Source organism: Danio aesculapii, chromosome 25 (assembly GCF_903798145.1).
Source record: "Danio aesculapii chromosome 25, fDanAes4.1, whole genome shotgun sequence".
NCBI lineage: Eukaryota > Metazoa > Chordata > Actinopteri > Cypriniformes > Danionidae > Danio > Danio aesculapii.
In genome coordinates, this window is record NC_079459.1 from 3,162,272 (window position 1) to 3,185,473 (window position 23,202).

General features: G+C 39.5%; 1 protein-coding gene across 1 annotated transcript in view; it reads left to right on the forward strand.

Moving 5' to 3' along the window:
* LOC130219683 (proprotein convertase subtilisin/kexin type 5) overlaps positions 1–22,814 on the forward strand; it is a 39,734-nt gene extending 16,920 nt beyond the window's left edge. Inside the window, exons 6-16 of the mRNA XM_056452137.1 lie at positions 31–225; positions 5,147–5,233; positions 5,832–6,027; positions 8,130–8,353; positions 9,054–9,296; positions 9,549–9,794; positions 9,968–10,166; positions 12,022–12,227; positions 15,820–15,920; positions 19,028–19,199; positions 21,459–22,814. Coding sequence (XP_056308112.1) covers positions 31–225; positions 5,147–5,233; positions 5,832–6,027; positions 8,130–8,353; positions 9,054–9,296; positions 9,549–9,794; positions 9,968–10,166; positions 12,022–12,227; positions 15,820–15,920; positions 19,028–19,199; positions 21,459–21,859 — 2,270 coding nt within the window. The 3' untranslated portion in view covers positions 21,860–22,814. The remainder of the gene's footprint in view (positions 1–30; positions 226–5,146; positions 5,234–5,831; positions 6,028–8,129; positions 8,354–9,053; positions 9,297–9,548; positions 9,795–9,967; positions 10,167–12,021; positions 12,228–15,819; positions 15,921–19,027; positions 19,200–21,458) is intronic.
* The last annotated feature ends 388 nt before the right edge of the window (positions 22,815–23,202 follow it).

Genomic DNA, 23,202 nt, shown 5'->3' on the forward strand with positions numbered 1-23,202 from the left:
ATACTACTGAAACCGTTGTGTGTCTGTCAGACGGCACCTGTGTGAAGGAGTGTCCCGCCGGCTCCTATACAGACATCAGAGGCTGGCGCTGTCAGGCCTGTCACCGCTCCTGTCTGTCCTGCCGTGGCTCCGGGCCCCGAGACTGTGAGCGATGCAGCGGCTCCATTCGCCCGCTGTATGGGAAGTGCCCGCTCATCATCTGCCCGCCGGGACAATACCTCGACGGTGAGACCCCTGCCATTTCAGACAAGAACAATAAAGGACAACACACACTAACAGTTTTTCCAAGCCGCTTTGGTGCATTTCTCACAACACTGTTTACATTTGCACAACAGTTCATGCGTTTCTCAAAACAGTTTGAACAAACTGCGAAACCTAGCCGAAACCTAGCCGAAACCTAGCGTATCGCTTGCTCAAAATGGAGATCTCATTCCTCAAAAGCAAGTATTGATGTCAATGACAGTGTCAGTGTCGTCAAGATGAAAAGTCCTTACACCATTGTTTATGAACAGGATAGTCAAATGGCTTTGTTTTCATTATCACAGTTAATTTTTTCCAATGCAGACACTTCCTGAAAATGCTCAAGACAGCGCTATATAATATTTGCACAGCCATTTGAAAACTACAGTAAAGTTAGACATCACTGAATTTAGTGAGGGATCTGAGTACAAGACACTGAATATGTGTTTCACATCATAGATGTTTACATTAGATGTTGTTGTTTATTGGAAGGAATGCGTCAATAGAGCCGCCATTTTAGTACAGGGTAGCGCTCCTTTGAAATGAATGCGGGACCAAGCTGCAGTGGAGGACTGTGGCCATCCAGAGCCCGAGATATACACATATATCTATAATCGGGAGTTTTCCCAGAGGTCAGTATGCTAATATTTTTTTTTATTACGAAAATGATCATTTTATATCACTTTTCTACATCGATGGATGAGTGATCGGACAGGCAGTCCTGACAAAGAGCTGTTTGTGTGTATGGAAATGTACTATATCCACCCTCACTGTTAAATTTGATATAATCCGTGTCCTGAACCCCCCCCCCCCCCCCCCACCCTCTCCTGCTTTCACTTCTCATACTGACGGAGGGAGTGATTCGTTTGTGAATGAATCTCCGTTATGAACGACTCCTTCACTTACCCGACAATAATACAAGTTGTCGCAGCATCTCATTGTCATCTTTCTTTTGCATTGTCTGCTGGTTTTATTCAACAAAACTAGCATAAGCCGAGTGTTTAGTGCGAGTTGGTGCTACTTTGCCTTGTGGTGAATGCACTAGGTGACTGTATTATCAATAATAGCGTTACCAGTTTAGCCCAAAAGTTCGTAACATATAAAAACGTAAAAAACTAAATCTTACCTATGAAATCTTCTGCCTTTGTGCTTTGTTTGCTCGTCACTACACCCGTAGACAGCGCTAAAGTCCAGCATCTTCTCGTAATAACACTGTCTTGACTAGTGCGGTTGAGCGACATTTGTCCTGGGAGCACTGTACAAATGTGGCGGCGCTATTGACGCATGCTCAGGGTCCCTATGCGATATCTAGTGTATATATCTATGGTTTCACATGTTTACTGCATTTGCTCTTTGCAATTCTAATTTATTCACAGCATTGTGCGAAAGAATAAACGCACTCTTATTTACAACAAACATACACTCCCTTTGGGTAGAGCTGTGCACAACTCTAAACAATATTGCAGTACATATCGGAACTGAACCTCCAACACACACTGGTCTGTAAATCATTCATCAAATTGTTCAATTTAGAAGACATTTTCAGGAAAAAAAAGATTTTTATTTTTGTTAAAATTAGCTCGACAGATTTTGACAACTTTTTTGTATGTAATGAGTAGGGCCAGACAGAATCTGCGGATGTTTTTTGATATTTCTGCAAAGAATTTTGGTAAAGATCTGCAGATTTCTGCAGAATTATTTTGGGAGTATCTTAACTAAAACCTTAATATGTGAAATAAAAAATAATATCTTTTAAACTTTTATTTAATGTTTAAAATGCAAATCCAATTAGATTCACTTTATTTGGTAAACAAAGCAAGTCTCTCATATAATATCTCTACTAAACGACAGAAAATATTACAGTACAAACTGCATTGTGCATAAATCACATTTTTATATTAGTCAGTAATATTACTGTAATTTAAAAACTGAATAAAGATAGATTTACACACATTTACTCAAGTAAATAAACAGAATTAATGATGGGCGAAAATCTGCGGAAAATCTGCAGAAATCTGCCCGCGCAGATTCTGTGTGGGCCTAGTAATGACTCAAATAATGAAATAAGCACTATTATTTTAACATGGAATGACTATTCAGCATCCACAAGTTAGTTAATTTTAACTGACATGACATAAGGAAATGATAATGTTCTAAAACAGAAGAGAGTCGTATGAAGTGAAGTTTCATAAACTAATTTCGAGAGGATCGCGTAATATGATTGAGCACGTCTGGCCACTCATCTGTAATCAGTAATAATCCAATCAGAGTGATCCTAGTTTACTATAAATGGATCATTTTCTTCCTACTGCTCTATCTTCGTTTGGAAGAATCCCCCCTTCCACCCCATCTCCTCCTTTTCCTCCCTTTTCCAAAGGGGGAGCTCTCGAGACCTACCTGATCTCGGATCTCCTGATATGCTTATCGACCTGGCGGGAGCCCTGGGCTCAAATATCTCCGAGCTCAGGGTTCTCTCCCGGGACAGCATGCCAAACCTGCTTTATACGCCAAGCATATCTAAGTGGGAACTCTTGAAAGCAGTTGATGCATGTCCAAAAGCATTTGCCATTTGTTGGAAGGAAAGAGAAACTGCTACTATGATGTGCACAAATGACTAACTGTTTTGAGTAATGCATGAACTGTTGTGCAAATGTAAATAGTGTTGTGAGAAACGCAGCAAAGCCACTGAGAAAAACTGTAATACACAAATACACTTCATTGAACATGTACACATAGACATCACCTATATACTATATAGATGCAGGCTAACTATGTTTATATATAATAACTGTTAAAAATCTATTAAAAGCTATTTAAAAAACGGTTTAAGCTACTAGTTACTAGTTAATTAGTGAACGTTATTAGTAACTAATAAATTAATGGTAACTAGTAACCGTACTTTTTTCCTGCACTTTTCATAAAGCTGCTTTGAAACAATAATTATTGTGAACAAATGAACTTCAATTGAATAGAATTAAATATTAAAGTAATGAACAAAAGAAACTTGATAACTCCTGATGTCTATTAGTGTTGGTGTAGTGCTGCCGTCTGCTGGACATCTGGCAGTACTACACTTAAAATATTAAAGACGTCTTGGCCCTGTTTCACAGACAGGACTAGGCCCGAGATAGATCTGGATGTTTAAGCCGCTTTTATAAAAAATGCTTTTGAAATGCACATCCCTGGTGTAAATCTAAATAATTAAGTTAAATAATTAAATAATACATAATAAATAAATAATACATAATAAATAAATAGGGCGACGTGGTGGTGCAGTCAATGGTTCAAACCTCGGCTGAGTCAGTTAGCATTTCTGTATAGAGTTTGCATGTTCTCCCTGTGTTGGCGTGGGTTTCCTCCGGGTGCCACGGTTTGCCACCACAAGTCCAAAGACATGTGGTATAGGTGAATTGGGTATGCTTAAATTGACCGTAGTGTATGTGTGTGTGTTTCCCAGTGATGGGTTGCAGCTGGAAGGGCATCCGCTGCGTAAAACATATGCTGGATAAGTTGGCGGTTCATTCCGCTGTGGTGACCCCAGATTAATAAAGGGACTAAGCCGAAAAGAGAATGAATGAAGGAATAATAATAAATTACAATAATTGAGTTAAAAAACAATAAAAAATAATACATAAATGACAAAAGTTGAGTTAAATAAGTAAATAAATAATCAAGTAATCAATGATAAAAAATAATAATAAATAAATGACAGTAATTGAGTCAAATAATAAATAAATAAATAAATAATCAATAATAATAAAAAAATAAATATATGACAATAATTGAGTTAAATGCATAATAAATAAATAAATAATCAATAATAATAAATCAATGACAATAATTGAGTCAAATAATAAATACATAAATAAATAATCAATAATAATAAAAAAATAAATATATGACAATAATTGAGTTAAATGCATAATAAATAAATAAATAAATAAATAAATAAATAAATAAATAATCAATAATAATAAAAATAATAATAAATAAATGACAATAATTGAGTGAAATAAATAATAAAAAAATTATCAATAATAATAAAAAATAATAATAAATAAATGACAATGAGTTAAATAAATAATGAATAAATAATTAATAATAATAAAAAATGATAAATAAATGACAATAGAGTTAAATAAAAAGAAATTTAATAATAAAAAATAATAATAAATAAATGACAATAATTGTGTTAAATAAATAAATAAATAAATACTAATAGCAAAAATTATAATAATTAAATAACAATGAGTTAAATACATAAATAAAAAATAAAAAGTAATAATAAATAAATTACAATAATTAAGTTAAATAAATAAATAATTAATAAATAAATATAAAATCGATACAAAACCAATAATAAAAAATGATAAATAAATGACAAAAGTTGAGTTAAATAAAAAAAAATCTATAATAAAAAATAATAAAATGTATAATATCTAAATGAAAATAATTGAGTTAAATAAATAAATAAATAAATATATAATATTTAAATGACAATAATTGAGTTAAATAAATAAATAAATAAATATATAATATTTAAATGACAAAAATTGAGTTAAATAAATAAATAAATAAATATATATTTAAATGACAATAATTGAGTTAAATACGTAAATAAATAAAAAATAAATAATAAAAAATAAAAGACAATAATTTAGTTCATTCAATTTAGCACATTTATGATGCATCATATCGTAATTATCAAGGTCTCATGACAGTCTTATGAACACATCTTCAAGTAAAGTGTTACTAAATAAATAAAAAACATTGATCTGAGACTTTTTACAGCGGTTTAATTCAGTGGATGTTTTCTTCCAGAACACAATGAAAAGGTAGTCAATTTGAACAATATGCACAAGGTTAAATAAACTGATAATATGTTACATTTGTTCTTACTGTAAAGGGGAAAGCCGCTCCTGCCGGTACTGTGACGTCTCCTGCTCCACATGTTTCGGCCCGGCGGCTCAGAACTGCATCTCCTGTGCTTCCGGTAACGTATAGGTTAGCTTTCCTCTCCTCACACCTGATGAACAGTGACAAGTAGATTTCGGTGGGACCAAATAACGTTATAATTCTGGCTGCGATGCATTATTGATATACTCTAGCGCCAAAAGATGTAAATTAATTCAATATATAATACATATTCAGCATATAATATAATTAACAGCAAATAATATTACATATTCAGCATATAATATAATTAACAGCAAATAATATTACATATTCAGCATATTTTATACATTCTACATTTGATTAAATATATATCAGCATAATATCATTTAAATTAAATTAATATATTATTAAGAAGGTCGCTGGTTTGAGCCTCGGCTGGGTCAGTTGGCATTTCAGTGTGGTGTTTGCATGTTCTCCCTGTGTCAGTTTCCTCCGGGTGCTCCGGTTTCCAAAGACAAAGATGTTTCCCAGTACTGGGTTACAGCTGGAAGGGCATCCGCTGTGTAAAACACATGCTGGATAAGTTGTCGGTTCATTCCGCTGTGGCGACCCCAGATTAATAAAGGGAATAAGCCGAAAAGAAAATGAATGAATATGTGTGAATAATGTGTGTTTGATGTGTGTGTTTCCTTCAGGGTTCATGCTGGAGCAGGAGTCAGTGTGTGTGGATGGATGTCCGCTGGGTTTTTATGGCAACAGCTCCAGTCTGCAGTGTGAACCGTGCGCAGAGAACTGCGAGCTGTGCCGGAGCGCAGACGAGTGTTTGACCTGTAAGAGCGACTCCTATCAGCTCTACTTGCTGCAGGGAAACTGCTGGTCAGAGTGTCCAGAGTGAGTCTCTGATTCTGGAACAGACCATTCACACCGCACTTTACCATACATACATTCATTTTCTGTTCGGCTTAGTCTCTTTGTTCATCAGGATATACAGAATAATACTATGATACAAGGATACAACGATCATTAAGCTCAGATAAGAAGAACATCCTTTGTTTTTTTGTGTGACAAAACTGAAATACAGCTAAATGTAAAAACTCTGTCCTAAAATAAGGGACTAAAATATTCAATAATAGCCTCACTAGAACAATGTTGTGTGATTGCATTACATCCTAAATTACAAACTTAAACTTTGATACTGTTCCTTTGAGGTAAAGTGAAAGTGGAACTTACATATTTGCTGCTGCCAGAAGGTGGCGCTCTTGATCTCTCTCTCTCTCTGAAACGGCTGAGTTTCAGACTGAAACTGAAAACTGAAAGTTAGAGCAGGGGTCACCAAACTTGTTCCTGAAGGGCCGGTGTCCTGCAGATTTTAGCTCCAACTCTAATCTAACACACCTGAACAAGCTAATCAAGGTTTTACTAGGTATATTTGAAACACCCAGGTTTTGAGGCAAGTTGGAGCTAGACCCTGGAGGGACACCGGCCCTCCAGGACTGAGATTGGTGACCCCTGAGTTAGACCATATGAAATGCTGTCAGATGGAGCTGCAAAATGAGTTAGTGTAAACCAAAATGCTAAATGCTAACTGATAATCACTGATGAAATGAGGGATTGATCTATTTTTGAACTGTCTGTACAGAGAGCTCACTTTTTTATCTTCTGTTGATCTCATTTACTCATTGGTCAAATTATTTTATTTTATTTTATTGTATATGCTGAATATTTGCTAAATCAAAACCATGTGAAGATCTTGCAGTTATGATATCCACATCATAACAAACAGGAAAAAAACAACGCAATTGAAATGAAATAGAAAAGTATTCTAAAAAAACTAAACAAGAAAGGCATGAGCTACCTGACAAAACTCTTGTCGTCGATCCCAGCTGTATTAGCAACAAATAATAACTTGACTTCTAGTTGATCATTTGGAAAAGTGGCAGAAGGTGGATTTTTCTGATGGATCATCTGTTCTGCATCCCAATCATCACAAATACTGCAGAAGACCTACTGGTGGTAGGAGCCAAGATTCTCATAGAAATCAGTCAAGTTTGGTGAAGGAAAAGTCATGGTTTGGGGTTACATTCAGTATGGGGGCGTGCGAGAGATCTGCAGAGTGGATGATCAACATCAACAGCCTGAGGTATCAAGACATTTGTAAGAGGGCGAATTCTTCAGCAGGATAGCGCTCCTCATACTTCAGCCTCCACATCAAAGCTCCTGAAAGCAAAGAAGGCCAAGGTGCTCAAGGATTGGCCAGCCCAGTCACCACATATGAACATTATTGAGCATGTATGGGGTAAGATGAAGGAGGCATTGAAGATGAATTCAAAGAATCTTGATGAGCTCTGGGAGTCCTGCAGGAACGCTTTCTTCGCCATTCCAGATGACTTTAAGTGATTTGAGTCACTGCAGAGATGTATGGATGCAGTCCTCCAAGCTCATGATGGAGTCAGACACAATATTCATTCTGTTTCCACTGCAGCATGACTTATATTCTATACTGGACATTATTTCTGTTCAGTGACAAAACTTTAGTCTAAGCAAAGTCAGACCTTACTGTCCTAATTAAATAATTAAAAATAAAGGCACGATCATATTTTATTGTGGTAAAATAAGCGTAATCTAGAGGCCTTTGTCTTTCATATAAGCCACTTCTGATACCAAATGATCAACTAGAAGTCAAGTTATTATTTGTTGTTCCTAAAACTTGGATAGGCGATAAGGCTTTTGTCAGGTAGCGTACTTTAGTATTTACAATAGAAGAGAGGAGTTACTAGTTTGAGTTTATACACATCATTCTGGTTGCTTTTCCACCTGAAAGTCCTCCAAAATAAGAGTTTCCAAATAGATCTTTAAAGGTCCTGTGAAGTGCTTTGAAATGTGCATTTTAATTCTAAGTTTGACGTAATCTCAACTGAAAAATAAAGAGAGGGTGGGACAGAGTAGCTCCTGCCCTTTTAAAAGTCATTGGTATCTTTTGGTTTTTCTTGCAGGGGTTATTTTGAGACAGAATTGGGGACATGTGAACCCTGCGATGAACTCTGTCTGACCTGTGACGGCACAAGCACAGAGTGCCTTTCGTGTCGAGAGGGTCTTCATCTGGCCAATGGGCAGTGCCGCCAGAGCTGCGCCCCCATGAGCTACGTGGCAGAAGACGGCACATGCAGACGCTGTGCTCCTCACTGTGACGCCTGCACAGATTTCTCCACCTGCACAAGTGAGAATTTATTATTGCAGAGGTCTAATTTGAAACAGATTTAATACTGCAATCAGTCAATCTTTATTTTAAGGTACAATTTTCACTAATATCAAACCATTTTAGCTCAATAAATTACTAATTTGCTGCTTATTAATAGTTAGTAATAGTTAGCTTTAGTTATTGGGTAGAATTAGGGATGTAGAATAAGATCATCCAGAATATGTATTAATAAACACCCAATTTCTAACTAGTTAATAGTCAGAATTAGTCCCTATATAAGTGTGCATATATATATATATATATATATATATATATATATATATATATATATATATATATATATATATATATATATATATATGTATGTGTGTATATATATATATATCTATATATATATATATATATATATATATATATATATATATATATATATATATATATATGTATGTGTGTATATATATATATATATATATATATATATATATATATATATATATATATATATATATATATATATATATATATTTATATATTTATATATATATATATTATATATATATATATATATATATATATCCTTATATACACTGAATTCATCCTTTTTATTATAGTATAATATTTTGTGCGCTATTCATTCTTGTTTACAGATCATTAGTAGTATCCTTTTGATTACCTTCAGTGGAAAGATCAAATATATTGTGTATCTATTTACTTTCAGAGTGCAGTTTTCTCTATTTGCTCTTAAACGGGGCATGTAAGGCCGTCTGTCCGAAGGGTTACTTTGAAGACTTGGATCAGGGGGTGTGTGTGAGCTGCCATGCCACCTGTGCCACATGCTCTGGTCCTCTTTCTGATGACTGCGAGACCTGCTCTGTCCTTACACCAAAACTCTATGAGGGCACCTGCTTGGAGATGTGCCCTGGAGGCACTTATTACCAGACATCTGACAAAGAATGCCAGGGTGAAGTATTAGCTGTAGTTATATACTAACATAAGGGGCTCTTGATTAAAATATGTAATACAATGTATTTTTATAGTTGTTTAATCTTGATACAAATTACAACTGTAGCACAAAGTCTGCTTGAGTTTGTATGTGCCAATTATGCCAAAAATGATGTATACTGCAAATAATTGAATGTGTCTATATATATGTGACTGATATATGAACAGATGAAAACAGATTCACTTATACGGCCCATTTTTTGCACCATAGAATGTCACCAGACCTGTGCGCTTTGTGAGGGTCCTGACCCCACCCAGTGTCTGCAGTGTGGAAAAGGACTGGTTTTGGATCCCAACACCATGATGTGTGGGGTAACTGGGGATTCAGACTGCCCACCCAGAACATTCCTTCAAAACAACCAGTTCACTTGCCAAGCATGCCATCGGCTCTGTCAGTCCTGCGAAGGCCCTGGACCCTTTGACTGCCAGACCTGTGCCCTCCCCAACTTTCTCCACAGTATGAATAAAATTGCATTTTTCTTTACATACATCTACTGTTATGAAAATGTCATTGTTTGTGATGTTTGTAATAAGTGGTTAGGTTTGGCTTTAAATCCCATTCTTAGATCTGAAACATGTTGATTTAACACAGAAGATCTACTAAATGTTGGGAATGTGTTTATGTTTCAGATGGTTCATGTGTGAGCAAATGTCCAGCGGGAACTTACAGTGCCCATGAGGAGGCTGATGGGGTAGAGCTGGGTTTCTGTATGCCCTGTGATCATGTGTGTGGCACCTGTACTGGAGCATCTCCCAGAGACTGTCTGAGCTGTGGACCAGGATACCTTCATCTTCTCTCTCATCTCTGCGTTATTCACTGTCCCACAGGGTAAGAACATATCATTCTATCTCTCTCTATTTATCCCTCTCTTTCTCCTCTAAGGGTCTCAAAGTGCTAAGTCAGAGACAGGGTCTTGAGGAACAGAGACAGGGTCAGGGTGGTAGTTACAGTGTCAGGGTCTTGATAAGTAGTGACAGGGTCAGGATCTTGAGGAATATTGATGGTCAGGGTCTTGAAGAGTGGATCCAGGGTCAGGGTCTTGAGGAATAGAGACAGGGTCAAGGTGGTAATGACAGGGTCAGGGTCTTGAGGAATGGTGACAGGGTCAGTGTCTTGAGGAGTGATGACAGGATCAGGGTCTTGAGGAGTGATGACAGGGTCAGGGTCTTGAGGAGTAATGACAGGGTCAGGGTCTTGCGGAATGGTGACAGGGTCAGAGTCTTGAGAAGTAATGACAGGGTCAGGGTCTTGGAAAGTAATGACAGGGTCAGGGTCTTGAGGAATGGTGACAGGGTCAGGGTTTTGAAAAGTTTTGACAGGGTCAGGGCCTTGAGGAGTAGTGACAGGGTCAGGGTCTTGAGAAGTAGTGACAGGGTCAGGGTCTTGAGGAATGGTGACAGGGTCAGGGTCTTGAGGAGTAGTGACAGGGTCAGGGTTTTAAGAAGTAGTGACAGGGTCAGGGTCTTGGAAAGTAATGACAGGGTCAGGGTCTTGAGGAATGGTGACAGGGTCAGGGTTTTGAAAAGTTTTGACAGGGTCAGGGCCTTGAGGAGTAGTGTCATGGTCAGGGTCTTGAGAAGTAGTGACAGGGTCAGGGTCTTGAGGAATGGTGACAGGGTCAGAGTCTTGAGAAGTAATGACAGGGTCAGGGTCTTGGAATGTAATGACAGGGTCAGGGTCTTGAGGAATGGTGATAGGGTCAGGGTCTTGAGAAGTATTGACAGGGTTAGGGTCTTGAGGAGTAGTGACAGGGTCAGGGTCTTAAGAAGTAGTGACAGGGTCAGGGTCTTGAGGAGTAGTGACAGGGTCAGGGTTTTGAGCAGTAGTGACAGGGTCAGGGTCTTGAGGAGTAGTGACAGGGTCAGGGCCATGAGGAGTAGTGACAGGGTCAGGGTCTTGAGGAGTAATGAGAGGGTCAGGGTCTTGAGGAATAGTGACAGGGTCAGAGTCTTGAGAAGTAATGACAGGGTCAGGGTTTTGGAAAGTAATGACAGGGTCAGGGTCTTGAGTAATGGTGACAGGATCAGGGTCTTGAGAAGTATTGACAGGGTTAGGGTCTCGGGGAGTAGTAACAGGGTCAGGGTCTTGAGGAGTAGTGACAGGGTCAGGGGGGACAGGGTCTTGAGCAGCCAACAAAGGCTACATAATCTATTCTGAACTAGCAGGGGATCTTTGGACACATAAATCTATTAATAATGGTAATGGAAAGAATATATCTCATACCAGCATTTCCTGTTTGTATTTTGAGTGTTTTTGAGTCTATTCTCAACAAATCTCTGCTATTAGCTACAATGATAAGAAGTAGGTACTTTTGAAAAGCCCTATAACGCACCCTGCCATACTTGACAAGTTGAGGAGTGTTTTGAGTTCCAAGTGCTGCAGCATCCTCCAAATTCACTAAAACTCAATCCAACTGAGTATCTGTAGATTGTTTAGGACCCACATATTCGATCCACAATAACTTCACAACTTAAATATTTGATTAGCACTGCTAATATCAAACAAACTCTTACAACAAAAGGATTCAGGTCCATATTAAATTATGACAATTTAGGATGTGCTGATCCAACGGGAAATTTCAGAAAGCCTTACTAATAGCTAATTATTTCCTTCCTTTGTCTGCTTATACAACAAAAAGAGATACATGTATTACACTTGATGACACTTGATGTCCCATCTTCAGGTACTACAGTTCAGGGGAGCGCTGTGAAAAGTGTGACCGTTCCTGTGAACAGTGCTCAGGCCCGGGGCCAGATGCCTGCAGGGTTTGTACACCACCCATGTTGGACCTGCAAGGCACCAGGCAGTGTGTGGATCAATGTCCGCAGCGCTTTTTTGAGAGCGGCCACAGCTGCAGACAGTGCCACACCAGCTGCAAGTCCTGCACAGGTGCTTCTGTTATTACAGTTCATTTTATCAGATTCTATAGGGCTAACATCAACTCAGTTCATCACTGTATGCCATCCCTTATTTGATCACAAATTATTATTCCTGGAAGATCGATCTTGTTCCGTTTGATTAGTCAGTACCACTGTCAACAGCATGCTATAGATACACCAATTTAATACAACCTGTTGACTTAACCATTAAGGTATTAAAGTAATAACTAGATAAATACATTTATGTTCCCATGTAATTCTAAAGAAACTGCTCAGCTGTATTCTCTGTAAGAATGAGGTTTGACTTACTAACCTTCCAATTGTGAATCACTTTCCAGTTTAAAAGTATATTCTGGGTTCAAAACAAGTTAAGCTTAAATCAACAGACTTTACGGTACATTTATCTTGCAGAAACACAGTTCCCAGAGACTGTCACTTCATCAGAAAGTTCTTGCAACCAGGGAAACTACTGTGGTTTATTTTTTGTGGTTTATATTCATCATGAAAGTCCATTTCATGTTGCACTGCTGTCAGGGGAGCACCAGGATATTTCCCGGGGGCCTGAAGGTCAATCATAAATCTGCTCTACCCAACCTTACTTCACTTACCGATTGCACCCTCAACCCAACCCCTCTTTCCCACATCTTCACTTAGCAATCAAAGCCCCCTTCACTCTTTACTTACTAATCGCACCCCTAGACGCCACACTCCCACCCCCCGCTTTGCACTTACTGAACGCATACTTCAGTTACCAATCGCACTCCCCCCTGCCCCTCACTTACCAATTCAACCCCCTCCACATCTTCACTTACCAATCAAAGCCCCCACCCCACCGCTCTTCACTTACCAATCAAACTCAACCCCCTTCACTTACCAATCACACCCTTAGCCACACCCCCACCCTCCATTCTTCACTTACTGAACACACACCCCCCCCCTTCAGTTACCGATCGCACTCCCCTCCCGCCCCACACTTACCAAACGTAACCCCCCCTCCCCACCTCTTTACTTACAGATGAAAGCCCCGCCCCACTTTTTACTCAATGATCGCACTCTTAACCCCCCACAGCTCTTCACTTACCGATCAAACTCACCCCCCCTTCACTTACCAATTGCAGCCCGAGCCACACCCCCACCCTCTGCTCTTCCCTTTCTGAACACACATCCCCCTCTTTAGTTACTGATCGCACTCCCCTCCCGCCCCTCACTTACCAAACACAACCCCCCCTCCCCACCTTTTCGCTTACAGATCAACGTCCCCCCTCTGAACGCCCCCCCCTCTCTTCAGTCACCAAATCGCACTCCCCTCCCGGAACACAACCCCTCTCCCCACCTCTTTACTTAGCGATCAAAGCCCACGCTGCTCTTTATTTACCGATCGCACTCTTAACCCCCCCCCCTCCGCTCTTCACGTACCGATCAAACTCAACCCCCCCCCCTTCACTTACCGATTGCACCCCTAGGCACCCCCCCTTGCTTCTCACTTACTAAACACACACTCTTCAGTTATCGATTCACACCCCCTGATCGCACTTACCAATCGCAACCCCCTGCCCCCCTCCCCACCTATTCACTTACCGATCAAAACTCTTCCCCTCCTGCTCTTCACTTATCGATCACATTCTTAACCCCTCCCACTGCTCTTCACTTACCGATCACATTCTTAACCCCTCCCACTGCTCTCCACTTACCGATCACATTCTTAACCCCTCCCACTGCTCTTCACTTACCAATCACATTCTTAACCCCTCCCACTGCTCTCCACTTACCGATCACATTCTTAACCCCTCCCACCGCTCTTCACTTACCAATCACATTCTTAACCCCTCCCACTGCTCTTCACTTACCGATCACATTCTTAACCCCTCCCACCGCTCTTCACTTACCAATCACATTCTTAACCCCTCCCACTGCTCTTCACTTACCGATCACATTCTTAACACCTCCCACCGCTCTCCACTTACCGATCACATTATTAAACCCTCCCACCACTCTTCAATTACCAATCACACTCTTAACCCCTCCCACCGCTCTTCACTTACCAATCACATTCTTAACCCCTCCCACAGCTCTCCACTTACCGATCACATTCTTAAACCCTCCCACCGCTCTCCACTTACCGATCACATTCTTAACCCCTCCCACTGCTCTTCACTTACCGATCACATTCTTAACACCTCCCACTGCTCTCCACTTACCGATCACATTCTTAACCCCTCCCACCGCTCTTCACTTACCGATCACATTCTTAAACCCTCCCACTGCTCTCCACTTATCGATCACATTCTTAACCCCTCCCACTGCTCTCCACTTACCGATCACATTCTTAACCCCTCCCACTGCTCTTCACTTACCAATCACATTCTTAACCCCTCCCACTGCTCTCCACTTACCGATCACATTCTTAACCCCTCCCACCGCTCTTCACTTACCAATCACATTCTTAACCCCTCCCACTGCTCTTCACTTACCGATCACATTCTTAACACCTCCCACCGCTCTCCACTTACCGATCACATTCTTAAACCCTCCCACCACTCTTCACTTACCAATCACACTCTTAACCCCTCCCACCGCTCTTCACTTACCAATCACATTCTTAACCCCTCCCACAGCTCTCCACTTACCGATCACATTCTTAAACCCTCCCACCACTCTTCACTTACCAATCACATTCTTAACCCCTCCCACCACTCTTCACTTACCAATCACATTCTTAACCCCTCCCACCGCTCCCCACTTACTGATCACATTCTTAACCCCTCCCACCGCTCTCTACTTACCGATCACATTCTTAAACCCTCCCACCACTCTTCACTTACTGATCAAACTCAACCCCTCCCCTTTTACTAACTGATTACACTCCTAGCCACACCCCACCCCTCCCGCTCTTCAGTTCCGCCACTGGCTGCTGTATAAGACTTATTACAGATACTGACTTATAACTGCTTATTACAGATATACCTATGGCCCGCAAAACTGAACAAGTTTACTCTGTTGTTATCAAGGAATAACATACCTCGCAATGTCTTGACTGACCAATCAGAATCAAGTACTACAGAGAGCTGTGTAATAAAAAATGTATATGCATCCCGAAGTTTTCATTCGGCATTTTTACTTGATACTGAAAATGTACTGTAAAAATATGGACGAAAAACATGGCGAACAAGGTGAATTCCTGCAAAAATGAAATATTTACAGATGAAATACCAAGTGTCGCCACAAAATGTAAATCAACAGGATCTGCGTGCTAAAATCTGTGTGCCTTCTGGCCTTCCAGTGCAAAGTATACCACTTAGCAACTTTATTCTTAGCCAATAGCCAATCATAGCCATAACAGTCAAGCCTCGTCTTCACTGGAGTTAGTGGACTCACCAAGCCCATTTAAAGTGCAGTGTATTTATAACATGTGCACAAAAAAGCGACTACGATGATCTTTAACTGCTAACTGTGACTTCCTGGAGGGCTGGAAATTTGTTTAATAATGTTGTTTGATCATTTTGATAGCGTATTGTTGACTTTTTGAAGAATGAAACAATTGAGATCGCTATCATTTGAATAACTTTCTCTTACAGTCGTCCATGTCCCTGTATGATTTTCAGATAACACTCCACAGGGTTGTGTGACGTGTGACTGGGGCAGCGTCCTGCAGGATGGGGTTTGTTATCCTCGCTGTGAGGAAAGCCGATATTACTCGCAAGATGTAAGTGTGGCCATTTTTGACCGCATTAATTTTTCAGTCGTTCAAATGGAAATACGACAACTATTATCACTGCACATTCTTGCTAAATTGTATTGAAATATGAGCCAGCATTTCCCTGTGGTAACAAACACTAGCCCGTCTATAACTGATAAGGAAACCATGCACCGTCCGAAGACTTTTAAAGAGATAACATGCTTTTATTAGCAAAATAATTTGGCAACCACTCGCGTTGATCAATAACCATAATAAAACCATTTACAGATGCAGCTTTGTATTAGAGACAAGTGTAAAGGTTTTAAGGACACTATAGAGAGATGTAAGAGAATTTACATGTGAAATGCACATCAGTGTTGAAGAAGTCAAACGTTGCATGACTAGTGTAAAAAGGGCAGAACATAATTTCCATATTATTCACGTCTTTCTGGCAAAACACTTCCTAACTCATAACAAAAATTCAATTCAATTCAATTCACCTTTATTTGTATAGCGCTTATACAATGTAGATTGTGTCAAAGCAGCTTCACATAGAAGGTCATAGTAAATAGGAACAGTGTAGTTCAGTTTGTAGTGTTTAAGTTCAGTTCAGTTTAGCTCAGTTCAGTGTGGTTTAATAATCACTACTGAGAGTCCAAATATTGAAGGGCAAATCCAACGATGCGCAGCTCTACAGATCCCGAACCATGCAAGCCAGTGGCGACAGCGGAGAGGGAAAAAAACTTCACTAATGGCGGAAGTGAAGAAAAAAAACCTTGAGAGAAACCAGACTCAGTTGGGCACGACCATTTTAATTTCTCCGCTGGCCAAACGTCTTGTGCAGAGCTGCAGTCTCAGTGGCGGAGGCTGGAAGCTGGCCTCAGCGAAGACTCTCTGTCTCTGGAGCGTCACAGGAATCAGTCTCATGTTCTCCACTCCTCCATGTCCACCACAGTAGCTGCTCAGGATACGGCCTGGTCCAGGATATGGAAACCTTGGGATCATCTCGTCGTTGGTCTTGGATCGAATCAGTGACTCTGCATAGTCTGAGGGCCTCGGGAAGAGTATCCCCAGGTGGAAATGGAGAATAAAGAAAATAATTAGCGTAGCTGCTGTTCATAGTGTATATAAACTAGATGCAAAACCTGTGTGGAAGCCCCCTAAGTGGTGCACTAAGTGTATGCTTTACTGAACAGATAGGTCTTTAATCTAGTTTTGAATTGGGAGAGTGTGTCTGAGCCTCGGACGTTATCAGGAAGGCTATTGCAGAGTTCAGGAGCTATAAATGAGAAGGCTCGACCGCCTTTCAAAATCAGTCCAAGGCACTTGAAAGATGTGGAAAAATATATTAAAAAGCCTTTCTTCACATGGCTAATCTTCAAAAGAACCCACACGTTTGGGCAGAGAGCTGCCCTCATCAGGGTAACAGTGATCAGGTGCGTCTGGTGTTTCTTTTGAATACTCAAGTCTCATGACTCATTAGAATATCGAAACCATACTATAACAATATATTAAACAAGGCCAACTTAACAATCATCATTAATTCAGCATCGATAGAGGGAAGAAAATAAATAAATGGATAAATATAAATATATATAAAAAGAAAGATCAATGTTTTACAACATATTTCTTAAATATTACTATATATATCTCCTCCTGAGACCCCGTCAAGTGACTTGTCACGGTCACCAGCGAGCATAACTCCCTAGATCGCTGGTTTGCAGATAAGGACTACAAATCTGCTTGTAAATGGACTACATATTCAGTCATGCCACACACACTCACACCTGCTCCAAGTCTCTACTGATTACACTCGCACCACCTGAGGATTGTCAGACTGATTACACACACTACTTAAGCAGCACACACACACACACTCACTTCCCTGGCCGAGTCTTGTTATCTGTAAAGTGACATTACAACGCGTTTCTCCTTAGTCTTGTTCCTCTGTGTTTTTGATCTTTGCCTGGTTTCCCTTTCTCCTTGTCTGCCGCCTGTTTACCGACCTCTCGCCTGTGTTTAAGGTCACAGTTTACTGATGATTTATATCATTATAAAGATAATCCAGGGCTCCCAAAATCTCTCCATGCAGCCCGGCGGGCCAGTGGGAGGAAAATATATTTCAATGGCTTTACATTCTCTCACAAAGCTGATTCGACAGCAATTAATCCACTTGTTGATTATAAAGGAGAAAAGCCACATTGGGTGACGCGCTGGCGCAGTGGGTAGCATGCTTGCCTCACAGCAAGAAGGTCGCTGGTTCGAGCCTCGGCTGGGTCAGTTGGCGTTTCTGTGTGGAGTTTGCATGTTCTCCCGTGTTTGTGTGGGTTTCCTACAGGTGCTTCGATTTCCCCCACGGTCCAAAAAAAAAGCGCTATAGGTGAATTGCGTAGGCTAAATTGTCCGTAGTGGGAATCAGTTGCGAGTCCTGTAATCATGTACTTACAGTATACACTATAAATGAGGAGGACTTCTCTCCTCCTGATTGTCTGAATGCAGAAACAGCGGACAGCAGTACATAAGGTCTCTTTCCCTGTCTATTCCAACCATTAGCCCTGCTGCTGATCTGGAGATTTAGACCATGTGTGAACACAGCAGCACGGATATAGGTGATGTGTCTGAATGGGAACAAACTCAACTGATAAAAGACAAAGTCCGCCATTCATCAATACTCGTACAGCTCTCTCGACAAAACTGCTTGCTGCACACAAACAGATTGGCTGTATTGGCACTGACAGCATCGCGGGGAACGCCATGCAACAAACCTCAATTGAGTTTATTCAATTCCCCTATAGCGCATGTGTTTGGACTGTGGGGGAAACAGGAGCACCCAGAGGAAACCAACGCCAACACGGGGAGAACATGCAAACTCCACACAGAAACGCCTACTGACCCAGCTGGAACTTGAACAAGCAACCGTCTTGCTACGAGGCGACAGTTCTAACCACTGAGCCACCATGCCACCCTCAACACACACAAATCTAAACGCGGCGATTTTGTAACAGCACACAGATCACAGCGAGCGCTTGAACTGAGTTACTGAAAAGTAAAAGTCATTCTGCATATACCCTACTCTAGCAATATTGCCATTGCCAAACAGAACCTTTGCCTCATGTCTTTTTCAATGCCGTCAGGGTGTTTGTGAACCCTGCGACGGGTCCTGTAAACACTGCTCTGCTGCCGGGCCCCACAGCTGCCTCACCTGTCGCCCAGGATTCGCCCTTCATGCCATTGACAGCCAGTGTTTGCCCTGCTGCCAGTCGGAGCAGACAGAGATGAACTGCTGCCTCTGCGACTCCGGCTCAGGTATTACCCTCGTTTATACTTCATTTAGAGGTTTAGATAACACTTTACTAGAGAGAGAAATATGGGGTGGCATGTGTCAAAAAATATGATTGATGACGGTCACGCCCACTTCAGGTTTAAGCCCCGCCCCTTTTAATATAAATTTTTTTTTAATATATTTTTTCATATTTAATACATAATCAATAAAACTGAATCAAATAAAGGCTTGGAATATTTCACTTTGTATGTAGTGAACTAATGTAACACACAAGTTTCACTTTTTGAAAAAAACTATTGAAATAAATGGACTTTCCCCTCAATATTAAATTTTTTTGGCACATACGCATTTATGGCGTACATAGTCAGAATTATTAGCCCCCCTTTGAATTTTTTCTCTTTTTTAAGTATTTCTCAAATGATGTTTAACAGAGGAAGGAAATTTTCACAGTATGTCTGATAATATTTTTTCTTCTGGAGAAAGTCTTATTTGTTTTATTTCAGCTAGAATAAAAGCAGTTATTAATTTTTTAAAATCCATTTTAAGGTCAAAATTATTAGCCCCTTTAAGCTATATATTTTCTGATAGTCTACAGAACAAACCATCGTTATACAGTAACTTGCCTAATTACCCTAACCTGCCTAGTTAACCTAATTAACCTAGTTAAGCCTTTAAATGTCCCCTTAAGCTGTATAGAAGTGTCTTGAAAAATATCTAGTCTAATATTATTTACTGTCATCATGTCAAAGATAAAATAAATCAGCTATTACAAATGAATTATTAAAACTAATTTGATTGGAAATGTGCTGAAAAATTAAGGAAAAAATAAACAGGGCTAATAATTCAGGGGGGCTAATAAGTCTGACTTCAACTGTATACACTCATGAGCAATAAACCAAGCGCTCACTTTACAAATGAAGAAGAAATAAATATAAATGAATATCATATGACATATATCATCATATATCATAAATATAAATGTTTTCCTGCAGCAGCTCCACTGAAAAAAGTGTCGCATGCAAAACTGTTGCAAACTATTTATTTGTGTTGAATTTAAACAAACAAATTAAATTTAATAATGTTCAACTTAATTTGTTTGTTTAAATTCAGCCCAAATAAATTGTTTACAAACACTTATTGTAATAAAAATGGAGTAAATCCAAGGAATCATCTTTGAATATTTTTTTTCAGTGTAGTTGATATCCTGTTACTTACGAATAAACGTGTCCATTTAAATTCTTGTCTAATATTTCAATTACTCACCCTCTGATTGTTGTTTTTTTGTTTTAAATGTAAAACAAGGGAAAATAAAACAAATAACTTTCGTTAGAAGAAAAAATTCCTTTTTGTTTTTTTTAATGTACCATACATTTTTATATTCTAGGGATAAAATATGGTATTTCCAACACAATCTCACGGCAATACGTAACTTTTTGATTTAGTGGCTAATTCGTATGAATTCGTATGATCTAATTTGTACAATTTAGTACGATTTGCTCATACCCCAATGACGGTTGGGTTTAGGGGTGGGGTTAGGTGCCACGCCTCCTTTTTAAAATCTTACAATTTCGTACGACTGAACTACTATACGAATTCGTACAAATTAACTGACAAAACGTAAAATACTTACGTTTTCTCGTGAGATCAGGCTGGTATTTCTAATGATTTAATCAAATGAATTACTTTTTTGGAAATCACCAAGCGACCCCTGCCTCATTGTCCCGCGACCCCCACTTTGCGAACCAATTGCATAGATCACCCACAAATGAAACTTTCTTCAATTTACTCGCACTCTACCGATTCTAAAGTTTAATAAATTTCTGAAGAACGTTGTGGGGAGCAACTATTAACATCCATCAAAGTTTATTTGATGTATATCTACACTGAGGAAAGGCAGAGGGTTGCTCTTCTGTCTGGGCCTTCCACGCATTTCTAGACCTCCCTTTCTTCATGTGTTCAACACCTTTTTTTTATTGCGTCTTTTCATTTTATTAAACAGAACTTCATTTGTCAACTAATTAATATTGTTTTCATTGCGTATACGGAATACTTTCCAACATCTGCTGAAAAAGTCAACAGCACCTTTAGAAAATAGGTTTTCTGAGAAAAATGGAGACGTTCAATACTTATTTCCCCAGTGTATGCATTATTTTTGAAAGCATCCTCATTTTACAGCATTTTTACAAAGCTCTTCTGGATTTAGTTTGTCTCAGTTTGTTTCGTTTCGTTTCGGTTTGACAGTAAAAAAGTCAATTCACTGGCATTCTCTCTCTCTTTTACAGCGTTGTGTCTTGAAGCGCCTGTACAAAGTGAAAGTCAGGACGACATTATTCTGCGGTCCAAAGCAGTCCAGCATGCGTCTGCAGCCTTACCCGCAGCTCTACTGCTAGCTGTAGTTCTAGCTCTAGTGGTGTTCGCCCTGGTACAAGCAAGAGCCAAAAAAAGGCTATGCTGGAGGCGGAGCTATGAGCGGCTCAGCGGAGTGGCCCGAGAAGAGCCCAGACCTCGACCGATGCCACACGGCGTCCCAGAGCCAGAAGACAGCGGGGACGAGGTGGATGTGGTCTACACTAGTCGGGATGGATCAGTCTATCGGCGCTACGGCTTCATTCATGAGCCGGACACTGAGGAGGAGCAGGACGAAGAGGACAGTACTGAAAACACACACCTCAGCAGAGCTTAGAATACAGATGTTTGATATACAGCGCAAAAGTCTTAGGCCACTAGAAACAGATGCATAAGCAGAATCAGGATTCATTTTATGATTCAAATATAGCAAGCAAGTTTATTTGATGTATATCTACACTGAGGAAAGGCAGAGGGTTGCTCTTCTGTCTGGGCCTTCCACGCATTTCTAGACCTCCCTTTCTTCATGTGTTCAACACTTTTTTTTTCATGCGTCTTTTAATTTTATTAAACAGAACTTCATTTGTCAACTAATTAATATCGTTTTCATTGTGTATATGGAAAACTTTCCAACATCTGCTGAAAAAGTCAACAGCACCTTTAGAAATATGTTCAATATATGGGACGTTCAATACTTATTTCCCCAGTGTATGCACTATTTTTGAAAGCATCCTCATTTCACAGCATTTTTACAAAGCTCTTTTGGATTTAGTTTGTCTCAGTTTGTTTCATTTCGTCCAAATGTCACTGTATAAATCACAATTAATGATAAAAATAATCTGGAGTAATATGGATATCTAATATAATATGCAATATAATATTTAAACTCACATGCTACATACAAATATAGAAATACCCAACTATTCAACCATTTTGGGGGTGAAAATAAGAGTGGCCTAAGACTTTTACACAGTACAAATATTACTAATAATTCACGCACATTTCTGTGGTCAAAAGCCACTGGATTGGAAGATGGTACTGATAGACAACTCAGCGTTATCGGTGGTAAATTGACACATGATAGCATATTTTAGGTGCTGCGTTTATGATTATGTACTGTGTATATTTATCTGGAATTTGAGAATATTGCTGCCGGTCTGTGTACTGTAGATTACTGTAATATAACCGTTTCCATGATTTAATGTTAATAATGATGAAGTGGTAACAGAATACTTTCTCTTTTGTTTGATTAAGAGGGTTTTTTATAGAGATTCTATCATGTTTTCTTATTAAAGATTATACAACTCATTCCTGATGAGCTCTTTTCCATCTTTTTAGAAACTGTTTCGATGAATGCAAGAGGTTTATTTTAATCTGAAATTCCTTTTTAACCTCGCTGAAGTGTTCGTAACTAATTATGTGGTTTAAAGCAAGGGTGTAGACGAGACAAAAAGTAAACCCTTGGGCTTAATTAAGACTTTGAAGCTCTGCCGGTGAAAACTGAATCAGTAGTATCAATGCTCAATCATTCATTCTTTTTTTTTCAGCCTAATCCCTTATTTATCAGGGCTCGCCACAGCGGAATGAACCACCAACTATTCCAGCATATGTTTTACACAGAGGATGCCCTTCTAGCCGCAACCCAGTACTGGGAAACACCCATACACACTCATTCGCACA